This window comes from Cucumis melo, chromosome 6 (genome assembly GCF_025177605.1).
Source record: "Cucumis melo cultivar AY chromosome 6, USDA_Cmelo_AY_1.0, whole genome shotgun sequence".
Taxonomy (NCBI): Eukaryota; Viridiplantae; Streptophyta; class Magnoliopsida; order Cucurbitales; family Cucurbitaceae; genus Cucumis; species Cucumis melo.
In genome coordinates, this window is record NC_066862.1 from 26,991,171 (window position 1) to 27,006,951 (window position 15,781).

Genomic DNA, 15,781 nt, shown 5'->3' on the forward strand with positions numbered 1-15,781 from the left:
GTGCTCGAACATTGTTAGACAATAAAATAATTGACAGTATTCAAAATCCTATGTTACCATATTTCTGATAAAAAAAAAAAAGACAATAAATAGCCAAATGTTAAAACAATACAATAATCCTGAATAGTAAATAGGTTCTTAAAAAAATTGCTTTTTTAGTTTTAGATATACAGATTCCATTACTTACAAATGTTTCATCACTCTTCTATTTAAAAAACTCGAGTTTGTAACTTATCTTGCTTCTAAACTTTTAGTTTTAGATGAGGTTGATCTCAATCTTTAAACTAACACATTTATGTTGTGTTTAAAATATATTTTCAAGTGTTTAAATTAAAAAGTAAATCATTTTTTATAAACTTTGGTTGTTTAACGACCATTTCAATAGTTATTTGAAATGTATTTTAAATTATTTCAATCAAGAGTGTTTAAATTAATATGATTTTTTAAAAAACACTTTCTTTGGACAATCCAAATGGTACTTTGGAGCCACGATCACTATTTATTAATAGTATTACTTTGAATCACAACAAAAGTTAATTGTTTAACAGAAAAAAAAAATCTAAAAATAGGCATCTTAAGAACAAGTACATTAACCAAGAAATAAGTTGGAAATATTTCACATGAACAGCTAGAAAAAAGAGTCAGTTATTTCAACATACTAATAATTATGCTTTATGCACATAAGAATTTCCAAAAAGATGTACGGATGGTTTTTTCCTTCTTTTTTTTTTTCTTTTTTTCTTTTTCTCCATCCTAAAATTTTCTTTCGGTCAAATGCAGCTGAAAGCAAACAAGACATTCAAAAACATCATCATAACAAGCCAAACAAATTGACTTTTCAAAATAATTACAATAATCAGTGTTGGGTACAACCTTAGCATTGAAGGATTTGTGGGAGGCAGATTGGCTTTTCTTTGCTTCAAAATCTTCAGCCAACTTCAACTTCTCCTTGCAATCACCTAAAACAAAATCACTATCAATCATTGCAAAGCTTCAACATAGGATTTCATGAACTGTCTTCCTAATGGTAGCAGTTAGGTAGATTCTTTGACAAGTCCCAGCCTATGTGTTTGGCTTCTGATACAAGGAGAATAGTAGCAGTATGTCTGTGCACAGCACATGAATTTTAAGTCAATGCTTCTCAGAATGAAGTCTTAATTACATTATTATGTTTAAACATGATTTTGTGTTTATAACTTCATGTGTTTCTTATTTTATTTAATTCTTTTAAAAACTCTATTCATCTACTTTCTATTTTAGACTGGGATTTTAAAACACCTCAATTTTAGTTGAAACTTTCTTTTCGTTTCACATGTGATCCAAACACAAAATACTGATGTAGATAATTATTTATTTAAAAGAAAATAAAAAAATAAGATAAAACTGACTTAAATAATGGCAAAGTTTGTAAAAGTATTAGTACGCCATATTCGCCCATGAAAAAATGTTTTTTTATACCCTTAAGTATTGGTATTGGTATTAGAATTGGTATTGGGACCCATCTTCACTAATCCTAGAGAACCTTTCGCCTGTCCCAAGGTCCAAGTTGAGAGCATTGGGAGGTTTTTTTCTCATTGAGCACACTCTAAGGTTTAAAGATGTGGCTTTTAATAAGATATTACCAAGAAACAGTGTGCTTTTACCGACGGGGCCACCCCGTTGGGACCAAAAATCCAATGAAAATAGAAAAGTATATAAATGAATCACATCATAGAAAAGGTAGGATATATTTATTAGTGTGGGCACAATTTTTCATTTACTTTGGGAAAAATAAATGTATGACAACAACCAAGTATGAAATTAATGGAAGTAAGAAAGCAAAATGTCAAAGGACCAAAAGAAAAGGTTTAAGAAATCAAAAGACGTCTAAGAAGTTAACAAAAAGGTTCTTTCTTTTTATTAAAAAATAAAAACAAAAGGGCTAACAAGGTGCACATTGGATCTTGATAAGTTGCTCGCTATTTGTTTGTGCTCATAACAACATGATAGAACTCGGATTATCTATTCACTATTTAAGCCAAAATGCCAAGGAAGTCGAGTCTCCCTCCTTTCAACATGCTCACAGAGCTACACTTCAGTGAATGCAAAAAGATAACTAAAAGACTCCCCCAAAGACAAAATCTAAATAGCCCAATTCTAACTAACCTTATATCCCTATACGGCCTACAGTAACTTCTTTCACTCCATAACTAACCGTTTTCCCTTTCACAAATATTTACATTTATTTCCCTTCCTCTCTTTCTTTTTCCTCATACACCTCCTAATGATCGAGGGTCTATCACAATGCTACCCTTTAATCCAATTTCCCAAAAGCAAAATCTACCAATACCCAACTCAGATGAATTTTGAAAAGTATACGGGACAATATGACATAATCAGAAGTGGAGGCAAGTTACCTGATTCCAAGATGAAAAATTAATGGCTTCGATAGAGTGTCAGCAGATCCTTGCAGTGAATACAAGTCCATGGTAACAACGGTGGGTCCAGACAATAGGAATGAATTTGTCGAATTTGACAAAGATGGCAGCTCATGAGGAGGTCCTCTGGTTCCCGACAACGGCATGCACTACAAACAGCTGCTACAGAGGGCTGTTAATTATAACTATCGAGAATTAGTTTTCTGTCCAGATGGTCCGTTTTAACCATAATAAATAAAAATGTCACTAGCGAGATCAATGAGTATTAGAAGAGAAGAGCTACAAATGGAATTCTTGAAAATGAATACTAGAGTTTCATCAGCTCCCCCCTCCCCCGCCCCCAACACACACACAAACCACGAAGCAACGACACTGAGCATTGAAAATAATGTGACCTGAACAACGTTGTTAAGAGTTCTTTCATCAGATAGAAGGTAAATATCCACTAATGACGGTCCACATGGAATGGTTTGGGAGTATATCTTCTGATCCGAGGTGGCAGCATCTTCAACCTTTGTGATGCTCAGAAAACTGGCTTTGCACAAAGGGCAGGTTGAGATTTTTCTGCTCAAAGCCTACAAGACACGAGACCAATAGATTAGGACCTTGAAACTGATTCTGAACTTCATAGTACATATTAGAACGTTGACAGCATTTTGATGACTGAGTAAATCAATCAATTCAGAATGACAGAATTCACGCAACAAGTTCCAAGAACAAAAATCATTAGTAGCCTCAGAGTTTCAAAGTAGTTGGCAATGAGGAAAATAAGTAAATTTGGAGTCCGCATAATTTGGTTTAGTTATATATAATCTTGTGATTTGAGGATTTTAATCAAGTTGAGATGGCAATGAATTCTTGAAAGTGATGTTAGATTTTCCATCAAGTAATGATTAGAGGAAAAATAAATAAATTTAGAGTTCACATAATTTGCCTAAAGAGCAAAACGTATGGACAATTATAGAGACAACTTTCAGGTTAATTTTTCTTAATCAGATCTGTGATGTTGCCTAATAGTTCAAGAATCCCAATACAACCATACATGACAAGCAGTTAAAATATCCGGTGTTTAACATTCATGCAAATCTCATCGCTGCTCAAGCAATCGTCACCTGAACTTCTGCAATATCTTATCATCCCTAAAACACATTTCATTTCATTCTGAACTAGATAGTTAATTTTACCTTTGAATTAGAAAATAAAAACAGTTCGCAGTACAGAGAGACAATTGGAAAAAGTACAAATAATTTATGGAGGCAACATAGTGTTTCTCAATGTTATTTGTCTGGAAGTTCTTACTTCGGATGTATTGAATGAAGAACTAGTACCAATCATCACTAGCACGTTCAAAACATAATCCAATTACTACAAAATATAAGGAACTGCCATTAAGAAATATGAAGATTATGAATACGATGGAAAATTCAAATAAGTAGTTCTCTAGTCCCAATCATCAAGGCAAAAAATGCAACCTAGTTAATGAAGTAAGAAAATCTAACTCTCATATGCTGAATAAATTGAACAGTTCACTGCCCAAGGTCCTATCTTTTATGGTAGTTTTAGCTCAAAAAGCAAAAACAAATCACAAGGTTTAATTGGATCCTTGAATCTCTATGAATAGAAATTGAATAGAACTTTTACCATGTGATCTGCCCAGTTCTGAATGCATGAATAGCAAAATCGGTGCCCACAGGGTAAAACTCCCCTTGTCGAACTAAAATCTGTCCAACAGATGACACATGATAACTCCGTTGAAGTTGGGGGTAAGCTTGCATCGAGTTCTATAACTGGATCCTCAATGTTCTTTTGCAAATCATTCATATTGTGCAATTCATCTTCTGGAGTTATCGGTAGCACTCTTGGTGCATTGTCAACTAGTAAGTTTGTATCGTTGGAAGTAGATTGGTTCTCATAAGCTTCAATGCCTTCAAACCTGATACTTGCTAGTCCCCTTTCATCACACAACCGTTCACAATCAGATGTTCCTCCAATGTTTACCACTTCCATATCTGTTTCAGCAGCCCAATGGCTAGACGGAACTTTAAGACTATTATGAGTTCCCAAATGATACCGCTCCGGGTCAAAATTCCAAATGTCAGGCTTGTTATGATCTTCGCTAGAGTTATTACTTACAAGCAGGTGCCGTCTCCTTGAAGATTTAACAGTAGAGTCCTGATTACTACTTTCACCTTTTCTTTTGTCTCTCGCCAAGCTTGAAGAGCTACCACGCTATCCAAACAAAATGAGGGCAAAAGTTCTCAGTGAAGAAGGGAAAAAAGTTCAAAATAATAAATTTTTTATTAGGGTAAAATGCTTCTTTCTTTCAAGTGGTGATATGCCAAAAAAGACAGAGAAATAGGATTTCATTCTGATGAAGGAAACCGATTGCCCAAGAAAGGAGACCGTGTACAAGAATACGACATTCTAATAAATGAAAAAATAAAATCTCGAAAGAAGGTAAAAATTACACCTTTGAACAGAATCTGAAATTATCTCAGGGTTCAATTAAAATTTGCAAAAAAGCAAACCAAGCCGCAGCTCAAAATTTCAAAAGACAGGATTAGTGAGCTTCCAATTCTACCTAGCTGAGGCAAAATATTCCTATGTCAGAGCCTAGCAACAAGTTAAAGGAATTGACAAGTTCTTGGATGATTATTGATTAATCAGATCAGACCATATCAAGTCATCAACCCACACCACAATCAGAATGTAGAAGAAACTCACATTAATACATTAAAGAAAATCACTCACTAATGTTCACTAGAGCAGATATTTTAAGATAGAATTTATTTTGAACCAATACAAAATGTTATATTCTAAATGTAACCAAGACGATGCGGAGAAAACTCGAATTATGATTGTGTTGAGTTTATATATGTTTGTGGCAAAACGTTATAAATGATATACTGGTCAGTGTATACACTCATTTGAATATCAGGGTTCACAATCTTTTCCTCACACGCTGCATACCTCCTCTTAACCATCTTGCATTGTTTTGTTATATCCGAGACAAATCATGTCAAACTCCTTTTCATATTGAAAGTTCTACAACTAATTCTCCCAAGTCTTTTAGTTAAAAGGATGCTAAAATGCATAGAATGAAAGTATCGGTGGCCCATCTCAATACTCTACTTCCATCACGGACTCACGTCTCAATATTATTGCCACAGTTGTTACGAATTGTCAACACATGCTTTATCCTATGACTAATTCCTACTCTTAGTCATATGGCTTCTGTGAAGAGATTTTTTATAAAATTGAAGGGTCTTTATCCTACAATCTGTATTCCTGCTAGTAAAATTAATTTCACGCCTATTTGGACTCTAGTTGGGCTAAAAACAGTATTGGTGAGCTCTCAACCACAGGCTATGTGAAACTATTGAATCCTGATGTAATTTCCAAAGCTCTTACCAGAGCTCAAGCAAGGGGCTTAGCGAGCTTGGATTGGGCACTTATTTGAAGATGCTTGTGTTCCTTAATTCTTCTGTTTCCTGAAAAGATAATATCCATACTAGTTGCCAGATTCGATCTTTTTAAGGCCCAAGTCATGTGACAAGTGATTCACTCTAGAGAAAGGTCGTGCCCAAGGATAGTTATTAAAGATTATAACCGCTGCTCATCAACCTACTGACACACTTACTACCAGAGACTTCAAAGCATTTGTTGTCTTAAAGGCAAGCTCATGCCGTTTCTTAGTCGTTGCCATTTGTTGGAGGTGAATTTTGGTTAGCCTAACACATTTGCGTAGCATTTTAAGCAATAAAGTCAGAAGGTGGACCTCAATAAAATTAGAACATACCAATTTATTGGGATTTTATAACAGAAATTGTTGGAGGATTAATCAAAAGATATCATGTGATCAACCTACAATTAGAATAGGAGAACCAGATCACATTACTTAATTAAAGAAAACTACTTAGTTATGTTAGTAATTTAGAACAGATATTTATTAAATTTAAACCATTCGCAATATATTACCACAGATTAAGACCTTAATTGCAAAGAAGTGGGCTTTGTCCTGTGAAGTATAGCAACATGGACAAAAATGAATAAGATTCAAAATGTAAGATGGAAAGAAGAATGATATATCTTACCTTAATTGCTAAAAAACCAGAGGAAGTTGATTCCTCAAAGCAGTTTCTGCTACTTGATCTTGATGGGTCTTCTTGCTTAGAAATCCTCTTCCGCACTTTGTACTTTGGCTTATTAGCAGTGTCATCACTTTTTCCAAAATCAGAGGACAGATCCTAGTTGGAGTTGACATTAAAAGGGTTAGTGATAGGCACTAACTCTAGTCAAGTATGGAACTCCTACTTTTTTCTCTTATGATAACAGTGGTGGAGTCGAAAAGCCCTAGGGCTGTTACTTTATTAATGATCAAAAACAGTTGTACAAAAGGGTAAGCCTTACTCTATGTAGGATATTTTTTTAGTTCAGCATGTGGGGTGGGAATTCAAACTTATAACCATCAATAGTTCATATTTTATGCTAGGTGAGCTATGCTCAGACCAATGCTCAGACCACTCTTTTGATATATGCTTAAGTCATGGGATTTAAATACAATGAAATTAACTATACTAATTAACTAATAACCTAACTAATGAAGTAGCATACCTAAGTTAGATTACAAAGAGAACCCTGACATTTTAAATATTAAACAAATCATAGCATGTACAAACATCTATGAATGGTGTTTCTTTCATAAAAAAATAACAACAATATTATTAATAACAATAATTTATGAATGGCACTTGAACTTGGACTCAAGAAAACCAATAAAGTCATGAATGTGAAGAAAATAATGAATTTCTCATCATGAAAGGAAATGTAAATCGATTAAAAGATTCAAATTCTTAATATTTTCCCCGAAGAGTTTAATCTTGACATATGAATTACAAGTTACATGTTACAACAAAATAATTAATTGATTATTTCTCACACTTAAACAGTAAGTTCGTGCCCATATCTTAAGAGAGGAATGTCTCAAATCACCTTATCCAGCAAAGAACAGCGGGGCAAGATTGAATCACTAGAAGAGCATATGTCTGTAATACTTTGATCTTCAACATTTCCGTAATTATGTAACTTTTCAGAAAGCAAGTTATACTTTTTGGCTGAGACAGAGCCCTTGTCAGCAAGAGGGAGTTTCATTGACAAGGGACCTACAGATTGCCCACTGCAAGGAATAAAATCCACAATTCAAAGAGACAAAAAAAAAAAAAAAAAACACAATTACAGGATATATGCCATAAAGCAATGGTGGAAATTAATTGATATGTAACCGGGCCTTAGTGAAATGCTCAAGAAAAGACATGCATACTTACAGAGCAAATGCAAAGGAACAGAAAAGGAAGAACAGATAATCTGAGACAAAAGGTCATACAATTTAAAAATTCTAGTTATCATTTACTGTGAAAAAGAAAATTATATGTTTTTCCAGGATTAGATATACAAGAAATGAAAAGATGGACTTTATAATTTATTTTCGAGGGAAGAAAAAAAAAAGAAAAAGAAAACAGAAGAGACTTTCCAGATTTGACTGCAAAGAGTTGCATCAAAAAGTCGGAAGACTCGGAACATATGCATTGAATAAAAATAAGCAGCACTTCTCTGGGTTGATTGGAAATCTAGCTAAAGATTTTCGCCCTCAATATTTTTCATGCAATTTTTATTATTTGTTTATTAAATGTTCCTAATTGCACATTTTCCATATTTGCTTGCCTTGATGGTTAGTAAACAGAAATCTTTTGTTGGATTACAAAACAGATATATTATTCTTAAGCCTTTATACTAGTTGTAATGTAATTGGACAAAAGCCCTACGACAGAATGTTATTGCTTGATGATGTATGCAAGAAACTATAATGTAATCTAGAAAAAGTAACAATTGCCAAAACCTTTGGAGAATGTAAGGACCTTCAGGGACACGCTTTCCATGTTTGATGCAATCTTCAAGCCAACGATGATTGACTATTATTGTTCTGAACTTCTTAGCAAGATCAAATTTCCTCCCTTGTAATTCCCAACAAATCTAATCACCATAAGAATGGACAATAAATAACATCATTTTTTTTAGCCAAAGATTGCAGATGAGTGACTCAAAATAGATAAATACTGCAATACTATACTCCATAAAGTGTTTCATTAAATCCCCATCCAAGACTCCAAATTTGTTATGTTTTACACATGCATAATCGCAAAACTCGTCTTATTGGAAAGCAATTGGTGAACTTCAGACTGAATTGGGGACTAATAAAAAAAAAAAACCCACCAAATGAGTAATAGACCTTGACATTGCACCCACATAGCTAGCGCCAGTATAAGATATCATCTTGATAAGGTTGAATCTTTCTGTGCCACGGTAGCCACTGACAGTCACAACAACAGATTCCATACCTTCAATTGGACAGCCTACTGACATCACAAAAATCAAAGCACTAAATCCCAGATCAAAAGAAATTTATGGAGTAACAAAATAGGCACAAACACAGTTCAATGTTGCAGCTAGAAACTTAAGAAACAGAAAGCTTCTGGAAGAAGCTTCATTTTCTAATCAAACGAACAAAACAAATAGAGTAACGAAAGCAGAATTTCTGAACTTTCAAACCCTACAAAACTATATTGACTGAAACAGGACATTATCAAGATCGAGCGGATAAAAGCTCCCGAAACCCTAGAAAGAACATCATCAGCAATTTGGAGAAAAAGCAAGTGCGTAGAAACATGAGAGAGAATCACCTGGAATTCGATTAGGGCAGGAAAGAATTCTATTAGCGCGACCATGGTCTTCCTCGTGCTCTTCTTCCTCCATCGAATCCTCAAGAAATTGCCGCGAAAAAATAGAAATAAATTTGAATTTTGTGGGACGAAGGCGATTATTTTTTATTTTAGTTTTTTTTTTTTCTCTCAAGAGGATTAGATTTTGGGAAACTTTTATTAATATAAAGAGGGCGTCTAACAAAAACCCATAAAATTAACCATTTTTTAAATGTTACAAGTTTCTCCTTTCATCTTTTTCGAGATTTTTTTATGGCCCAAATCTGATTTTTTTTGGTATTTCTCTTTTTTTCCTTCTTCCCTTTTTTTTTTTCATTCAGTGCGTGCATCATCTTTCTTCTTTTGCATTGTTTAGATTAGGGTAACAAAATCTAAAACATGGTATATAAAGAATTTTGAAAAAAATCATTTAGTCATTTAGATTAGGATAACCAAAACTAAAATATTGTGTATAAAGAATATTGAAAAAAATCATTTAGCCAAATCTAAACGATCGTGTACCAAATTTTGAAAGAAAAATCGTTTGTGTACCAAATTTTGAAAAAAAAAAAATCTAAACGATTCTGTAGCCAAATCATCTAAACGATCAAATACCAAATTTTGAAAAAAAAATCGTTTACATTTGGCATGATCGGATCGTTTAGCCTAATTAATTAAACGATCGTGTACCAAATATATTACGCATGTTATCAAATATATTACGTGCATTGTTGACGGGGTATTTTTGGTAATTTACACAGTGGGCTTTTGGGCTTTTTCTGTTTTCAAAATTGTTCTATACATTGTAAATATTTTGTCGTTTTTTTATATTTTTGAAAAGAACCTTAGATTTTGGAGTATTTTTAAAATTTTAATTTTCATATATATAACAAACCTAAGTCTTTACGGCTCGGGTAACAAAACCATGAAATTAGTCATTTTTTAAATATTTCAGGTTTGCCCTTCCGTTCTTCTTCTCCTCTTCGCTACGATTTCTTTCTATTATCTTTCTTCTTTTCTTTTTTTTTTCGCTACGATTTCTTTCTGGTCTTTCTTCTTTTTCTCTTCTTTTTTTATCCGCTACTATTTCTTTCATCGTCTTTCTTCTTTTCCTCTTCTTTTTTTATGTCGTTTAAATTTGGATAACCAAATCTAAATCATCATGAACAAAAAATCAAAATCTAAAAGATCGTGTATAAAAATTCTTAAAAAAAATCGTTTAGGTTGAAGTAGCCAAATATAAACGATTGTGTAAAAAAAAGTAAATGTTCGTGTACCTAAAGAATTAAAAGAAAAATCGTTTAGCCAAATCTAAACGATCATGTACCAAAGAATCTTGAAAAAATAAATGACCGTGTAAACAAATCTAAATAATCGTGTAAAAATAATAAACGGTCGTGTAAATTTGTTTACACGATCGTGTAACAAAAGAATTTTGAAAAAATTCATTTAGTCAAATCTAAACGATCCTGTATCTAATTTTTTAAAAAAATCATTTAGATTTGGTACGATTATGTAACCAAATTAAAACGATAGAATTGAAAAAATGAATCATTTAGATAACCAACTTCACCAACTTCCACCATCGATCAAACTTGAAAAGTTTTAAGAAAAACATTTTTAGTATATATAAGATTGGAAATGTGAAAATAAGAGCTCCCATAGAGCTTTCTGTCCTAGCGTAGTGCCGAAGGTAGCCGGAACTTCCAAAAAAGTGAGTCCATACAAACAAAAGAAACTTACAAATACAAATAGTTTTAAAAATGTTTTTATTTTAAGAAGTTTTTATCAAAAGTGTTTAGATAAAAATGTATTTTTGAAGCCCTTAGCTCTTTTTCTAGGTTATTCCAAATATACTTTTAGTTTAATTATATTTTTTAAAATAGACTTTCTTATGCTTTTTCCATGCAAAATTGTTTTATCTACTTGTTAAACTTGTTAATAAGTCATATATGAATATTATAGTTAAATTTATTAAATGAACAACTTAATTAACAATATCTAATTAAATCACATATCAATTTCTATAAAATATGTTATAATATAAAATTGTAGAAGACATGTATCCCAACTAGTAATAAAGTAGTTCATAAATTAGTGGAAGATACAGTTCAAACTATGTTTTCAAAAGATGGTACTTCATGTCCCTAATATGTGCCAAAAATAATAGTGAAAAAAATAAACATGATATAACACAAACTATATAACCCAAACTATAATACTATGCACCACAAACACAAACTATAATAACCCAAACTGTAATACTATGCACCTCAAACACGGACTATAATAACCCACAGACTATTATAACTCACAGCTAAAGTAATCACAAATTATAACAATCCACTTTGCGCCCCAAACACCCCCTTAATAGAAGTCCAAAAGGCATGTGAAATATCCAAAATCGCAAAAAATGGAATGACAATTAAAAACGTTCTCATCGTCGATTTTGATTTAGCTTTCTTCTTCTTCCTTCTCCAACAACTACTTTTTTCTTCTCCTTATTCAACAAAGCATACAATGTAGCCCACTTCATTCTCATTCTTTTGTTATATTTATTTAAAATATAATATTATTATTAATTTGACCCAATTGCATTATATGTTATTTATCTCTTTCAGACCTATTATTTTACTAGACTCATTAGGTTAAAAGATAATGTCCTAATTAAATACCATGATGAGTGGTGTTTATAAATAGAACCTTAGGACGATTGGTCCTCTCATTGTCTCATCAAGTAGTTTATTCTTAACATCAAGAACCCTAAATTAAGTTATAAAGGAAGGCTAAGTGAGGGAAACATAATTTCTCAAGAAGATTATTCATGGATCAAGGTATGTTGTTCTTTAACTAAATTTAATTTGTAAAATTATTTAATTCAAAGATCTTGACACTTATTGTTATATACAATGTTAGAGTTGTATTGTATAATCATGAAACTAAAGTTTACATGTTGTATCATAGTTTTGATTGAGAACTTATGATTTTACGTAAATGATTAATAATTTGTTTTTGTGTTCCCACTACATGTTTTCTTAAATTTAAATGGTGACTTTTTAATTATCAATTTTGACAGACAGAAGAAAGGAAACAAATTTAAATATGTACACAAAACTCACCGCCAACCACACTATTTCATTTCTTTAATGTTTAATCAGTAATTAAACTTTATAATTTAACGAAGAATTAGTAATTTAAGCCATTAAGATCCAATGAAGTATATACCTAGCTAATTAAAGGAATTAGAAGGCCATCAGTGAATTTTCATATCAATTTCAACGCTTTCTTTAGAAGTGAACAGTGAATTAAATCAATATTTTAATCCATAATTAAAGAAATTAAAATCTAATAGAGACTAGGATATTATCGAAATTCTAATTCATCCTGAAATCTAATTAAAATTTAGATTTTGATGATTTTTCGAAATTTATTATATTTAGTATGCGTATGTTTAGTTTATGTTCAAGTTTCTGATCGTATGTTAATTATATTTTATGTGTTATGCATATATTATGGTTTAAAGTATCTATTTATCATAGTGCTTTAAATTATGTTGTTAAGATTGAATGAGAGTTTTGATAAAATTATTTACAATATTAATATTTTTGCAAATTTTGCGATTAAAATCACTTAAAAATTATGTTATTTGATATCTATATATTAGGAATAATTTGTTAATCATAAAAAATGACCAAAATTAATATGTTATATAGATATCAAATTAAACTTAATTGTGAAAAACAAATAAGTTTTAGAAATCGAAGAAAAATCTTTTATTTTCTTATATGAAAAAGATAAATCTTTTATCGTCTTATCATGAAAAATCTTTTATCTTCTTATTATGAAAAAGAAAAACAAAATAAAGAAAAAGAAGATATAGATATTATCAAGAGATAATTTACCTAAAATAATCACACTATCTAGATTAGGTTTTCCAATATTCAAATTTTTTTCTTCGATTTAAAGTTATCCCAAATTAAATTACGTTCTTAATTACTCCATTAATATTAATTATTTTTCTAATGATTGAGTTGCTTAAATTTAAAATATAATAAATTATGTTTTATTGTCTTTTTGCATTATGTTTAAATCACAAATAATTTAAAGCATGTATTTGTTTGTGATTATTTGATATCTATACTATAAATAATTTGTTAATCACCAAAGTGGCCAAATTAGTACGTTCAATAAATATCAAATTAAGGTTAAACTTAATTACTCATATTTATGTGATGATGATGAATCATATTATATTATGAAACATAAAGATATTATTATGAGTATATTTATTTTCATTATTATAAAACATTTAAATTGCCTAAAAGTAATTATTAGTTTTATAATTTTGAATCTTATTGTGGATAATTGGAATTGTTTTATCATGATGCCTATATTATGAACTATTTTTTAATCACCAAAGTGGTCAAATTGATAAATCTTTAGACATCAAACTAAAGTTGATTCAATTATTCATGTTCATTTGATACTAATGAACGAGATGATATTATGAAATATTAATGATTTGCCTTGATTGTATTGATTTTCGTTATTATAAAACATTTAATTTTCCCAAAGGTAATTTATAGTTTTATAATTTTGAATTTTATTGTGGTTAATTGAGGTGTTTGATTAGATATTATTAGTATATCCAAAGATAACTAATGTATCTAATTTGGGCATTTTAATTACCAATTATATGATACTAAATCTATCATCAGTTAAGTATAAATATTGTACATTGTTGTGCCTTCCAAAGAAGAACTTCAAAGTATAAGTTAATGATTATTTAATATTAGGTAGATTTTCATAAATATAAAAAACTACTAAAATATTTACAGTCTGTGTAACAAAGCTTATAAAGTTAGCAATTTTTTAAATATTATAGGTTTGCCTTTCCGTCTTTCTTCTCCCCTCTGCTACGATTTTTTTTCTATCGTCTTTCTTCATTTTCTCTTCTTTTTTCCACTGCGATTTCTTTCCATCGTCTTTCTTCTTTTCCGTTTTTTTACGTCATTTAGATTTGGGTAACCAAATCTGATTTCTTTCTAACGTCTTTCTTATTTTTCTCTTTTTTTTTGCAGCAGTTTCTTTTCATCATCTTTTTCTTTTCCTCGTCTTTTTTTACTTCGTTTAGATTAGTCTTGAAAAAAGCGTTTAGATTGAAGTAGCCAAATATAAACGATCATGTAAAAAATAAACGATCGTATACCAAAATAATTATAAAAAAAATCGTTTAGCCAAATCTAAACAATCGTGTACCAAATTTTAAAAAAATATATTTAGATTTGAGGTAGCCAAATCTAAACGATCGTGTAGCCAAATCTAAACGACCAAATCTAAACGAATCTAAACGATCGTGTAACCAAATTAATCGATCGTGTAATCAAATTAAATGATAGAATTGAAAAAGTAGATCGTTTAGATTTAGCTATCCAAATCTAAACGATCGTATACCAAACAATAGCTAAATCTAAACGATCGTGTACCAAATATATTACGCGCATTGTTGATGGCGTGGTTGACAGACATTTTTGGTATTTTCTATTGTGGGCCTGTGGGCTTTTTCCATTTTTGGAATTGTTTTATATGGTGTAAATATTTTGCCGCTTTGTTATATTTTTTTAAAAGACCCCTTAATATTATTTGAATTTGTATTGTATCTTTATGTTTATTTCTCACAGCAATAATGTATAAGCATATTTGTCACAGCCCCTCCCGGACTACTTGCTAGCTTAGACTAAAAGACGACGTGAAGCCGACCGACAACGCTTTTTCTCTACCAATATCTGTCGACTCTGCTAAATTCTTTAACGTGATAAACTTGCTAATCTAGTATATAAACTAGACTAATCATATACATACATGAAGTGTAGCCCGAAAATAACTGATTTCGCAAGTAAATCTGGAGACACCTTAACCAAAACATAACCAACAAAGGATTACACAACCGCAACTCATAAAGCTTACACAAATGGTAGAGTATCTATATCATACAAAGATATATACATCATAACACAACAGACTCTATGCACAACTCTAACCACGTACTGGCAATCGATATCGGAGCTTCAGTTGATTAAGGCAGTCTATCAGACACCGAAAACTCGATCTCTACCTGGAAAGTCAGTAAAACATTTTGGAAGGGTAAGCTGTAAAGCTTAGTGAATGACGATACTTTAAAACTGTAAATCAAAACTCGTAATAATCTTTGAAAACCTATAAATCTAATAAGCAAATCGTTAACTATAAATATTTTCAGAAAACAACTCCTTCAAACCTTCAATACGTATATCTATAAAATCTAACAAGACATTTCCTGTTTATAAACTATTTAACTAACATGACTTCATTATGTTGTGTAGGGCACACCTAGTACAACCAACGTTTAATAGTTCTACGATGTAGTAGGGTCCACCCAACACTCCCATCATCTTTGTCGTAGTGGGGCTCACTCAACTCTCACGACAGCATCGTTGTCACGGAGTACACTTAACATCAACAATGAAACGTAACCTGTGTGCACACGGTATCCTCTAGCCTCAGGCTCAAGATATCAGTCATGTAGTCAATGGAAATATCATAAAGCATATGAAAACAATAAAACATATA

The 15,781-nt window shown here is 31.3% G+C and overlaps 1 protein-coding gene across 4 annotated transcripts; it reads right to left on the bottom strand.

Moving 5' to 3' along the window:
- Nucleotides 1-629: 629 nt before the first annotated feature.
- LOC103500164 (uncharacterized) lies at nt 630-9,313 on the bottom strand. Of its 4 annotated transcripts, none has more exons than XM_051085785.1 (9): nt 9,155-9,313; nt 8,688-8,827; nt 8,314-8,447; nt 7,410-7,593; nt 6,512-6,664; nt 4,059-4,646; nt 2,813-2,992; nt 2,397-2,589; nt 630-959 (listed from the first exon to the last, which is right to left on the bottom strand). In XM_051085785.1, exons 1-8 carry the CDS (start codon nt 9,225-9,227, stop codon nt 2,416-2,418), a joined length of 1,626 nt encoding a protein of 541 aa, XP_050941742.1. In that variant the 5' UTR covers nt 9,228-9,313; the 3' UTR covers nt 630-959; nt 2,397-2,415. The 4 variants fall into 4 exon arrangements, with proteins under 4 accessions (XP_050941742.1, XP_050941741.1, XP_050941740.1 ...); XM_051085784.1 differs by having other exon boundaries at nt 630-1,106; XM_051085783.1 differs by having other exon boundaries at nt 8,688-8,830.
- Nucleotides 9,314-15,781: the final 6,468 nt, after the last annotated feature.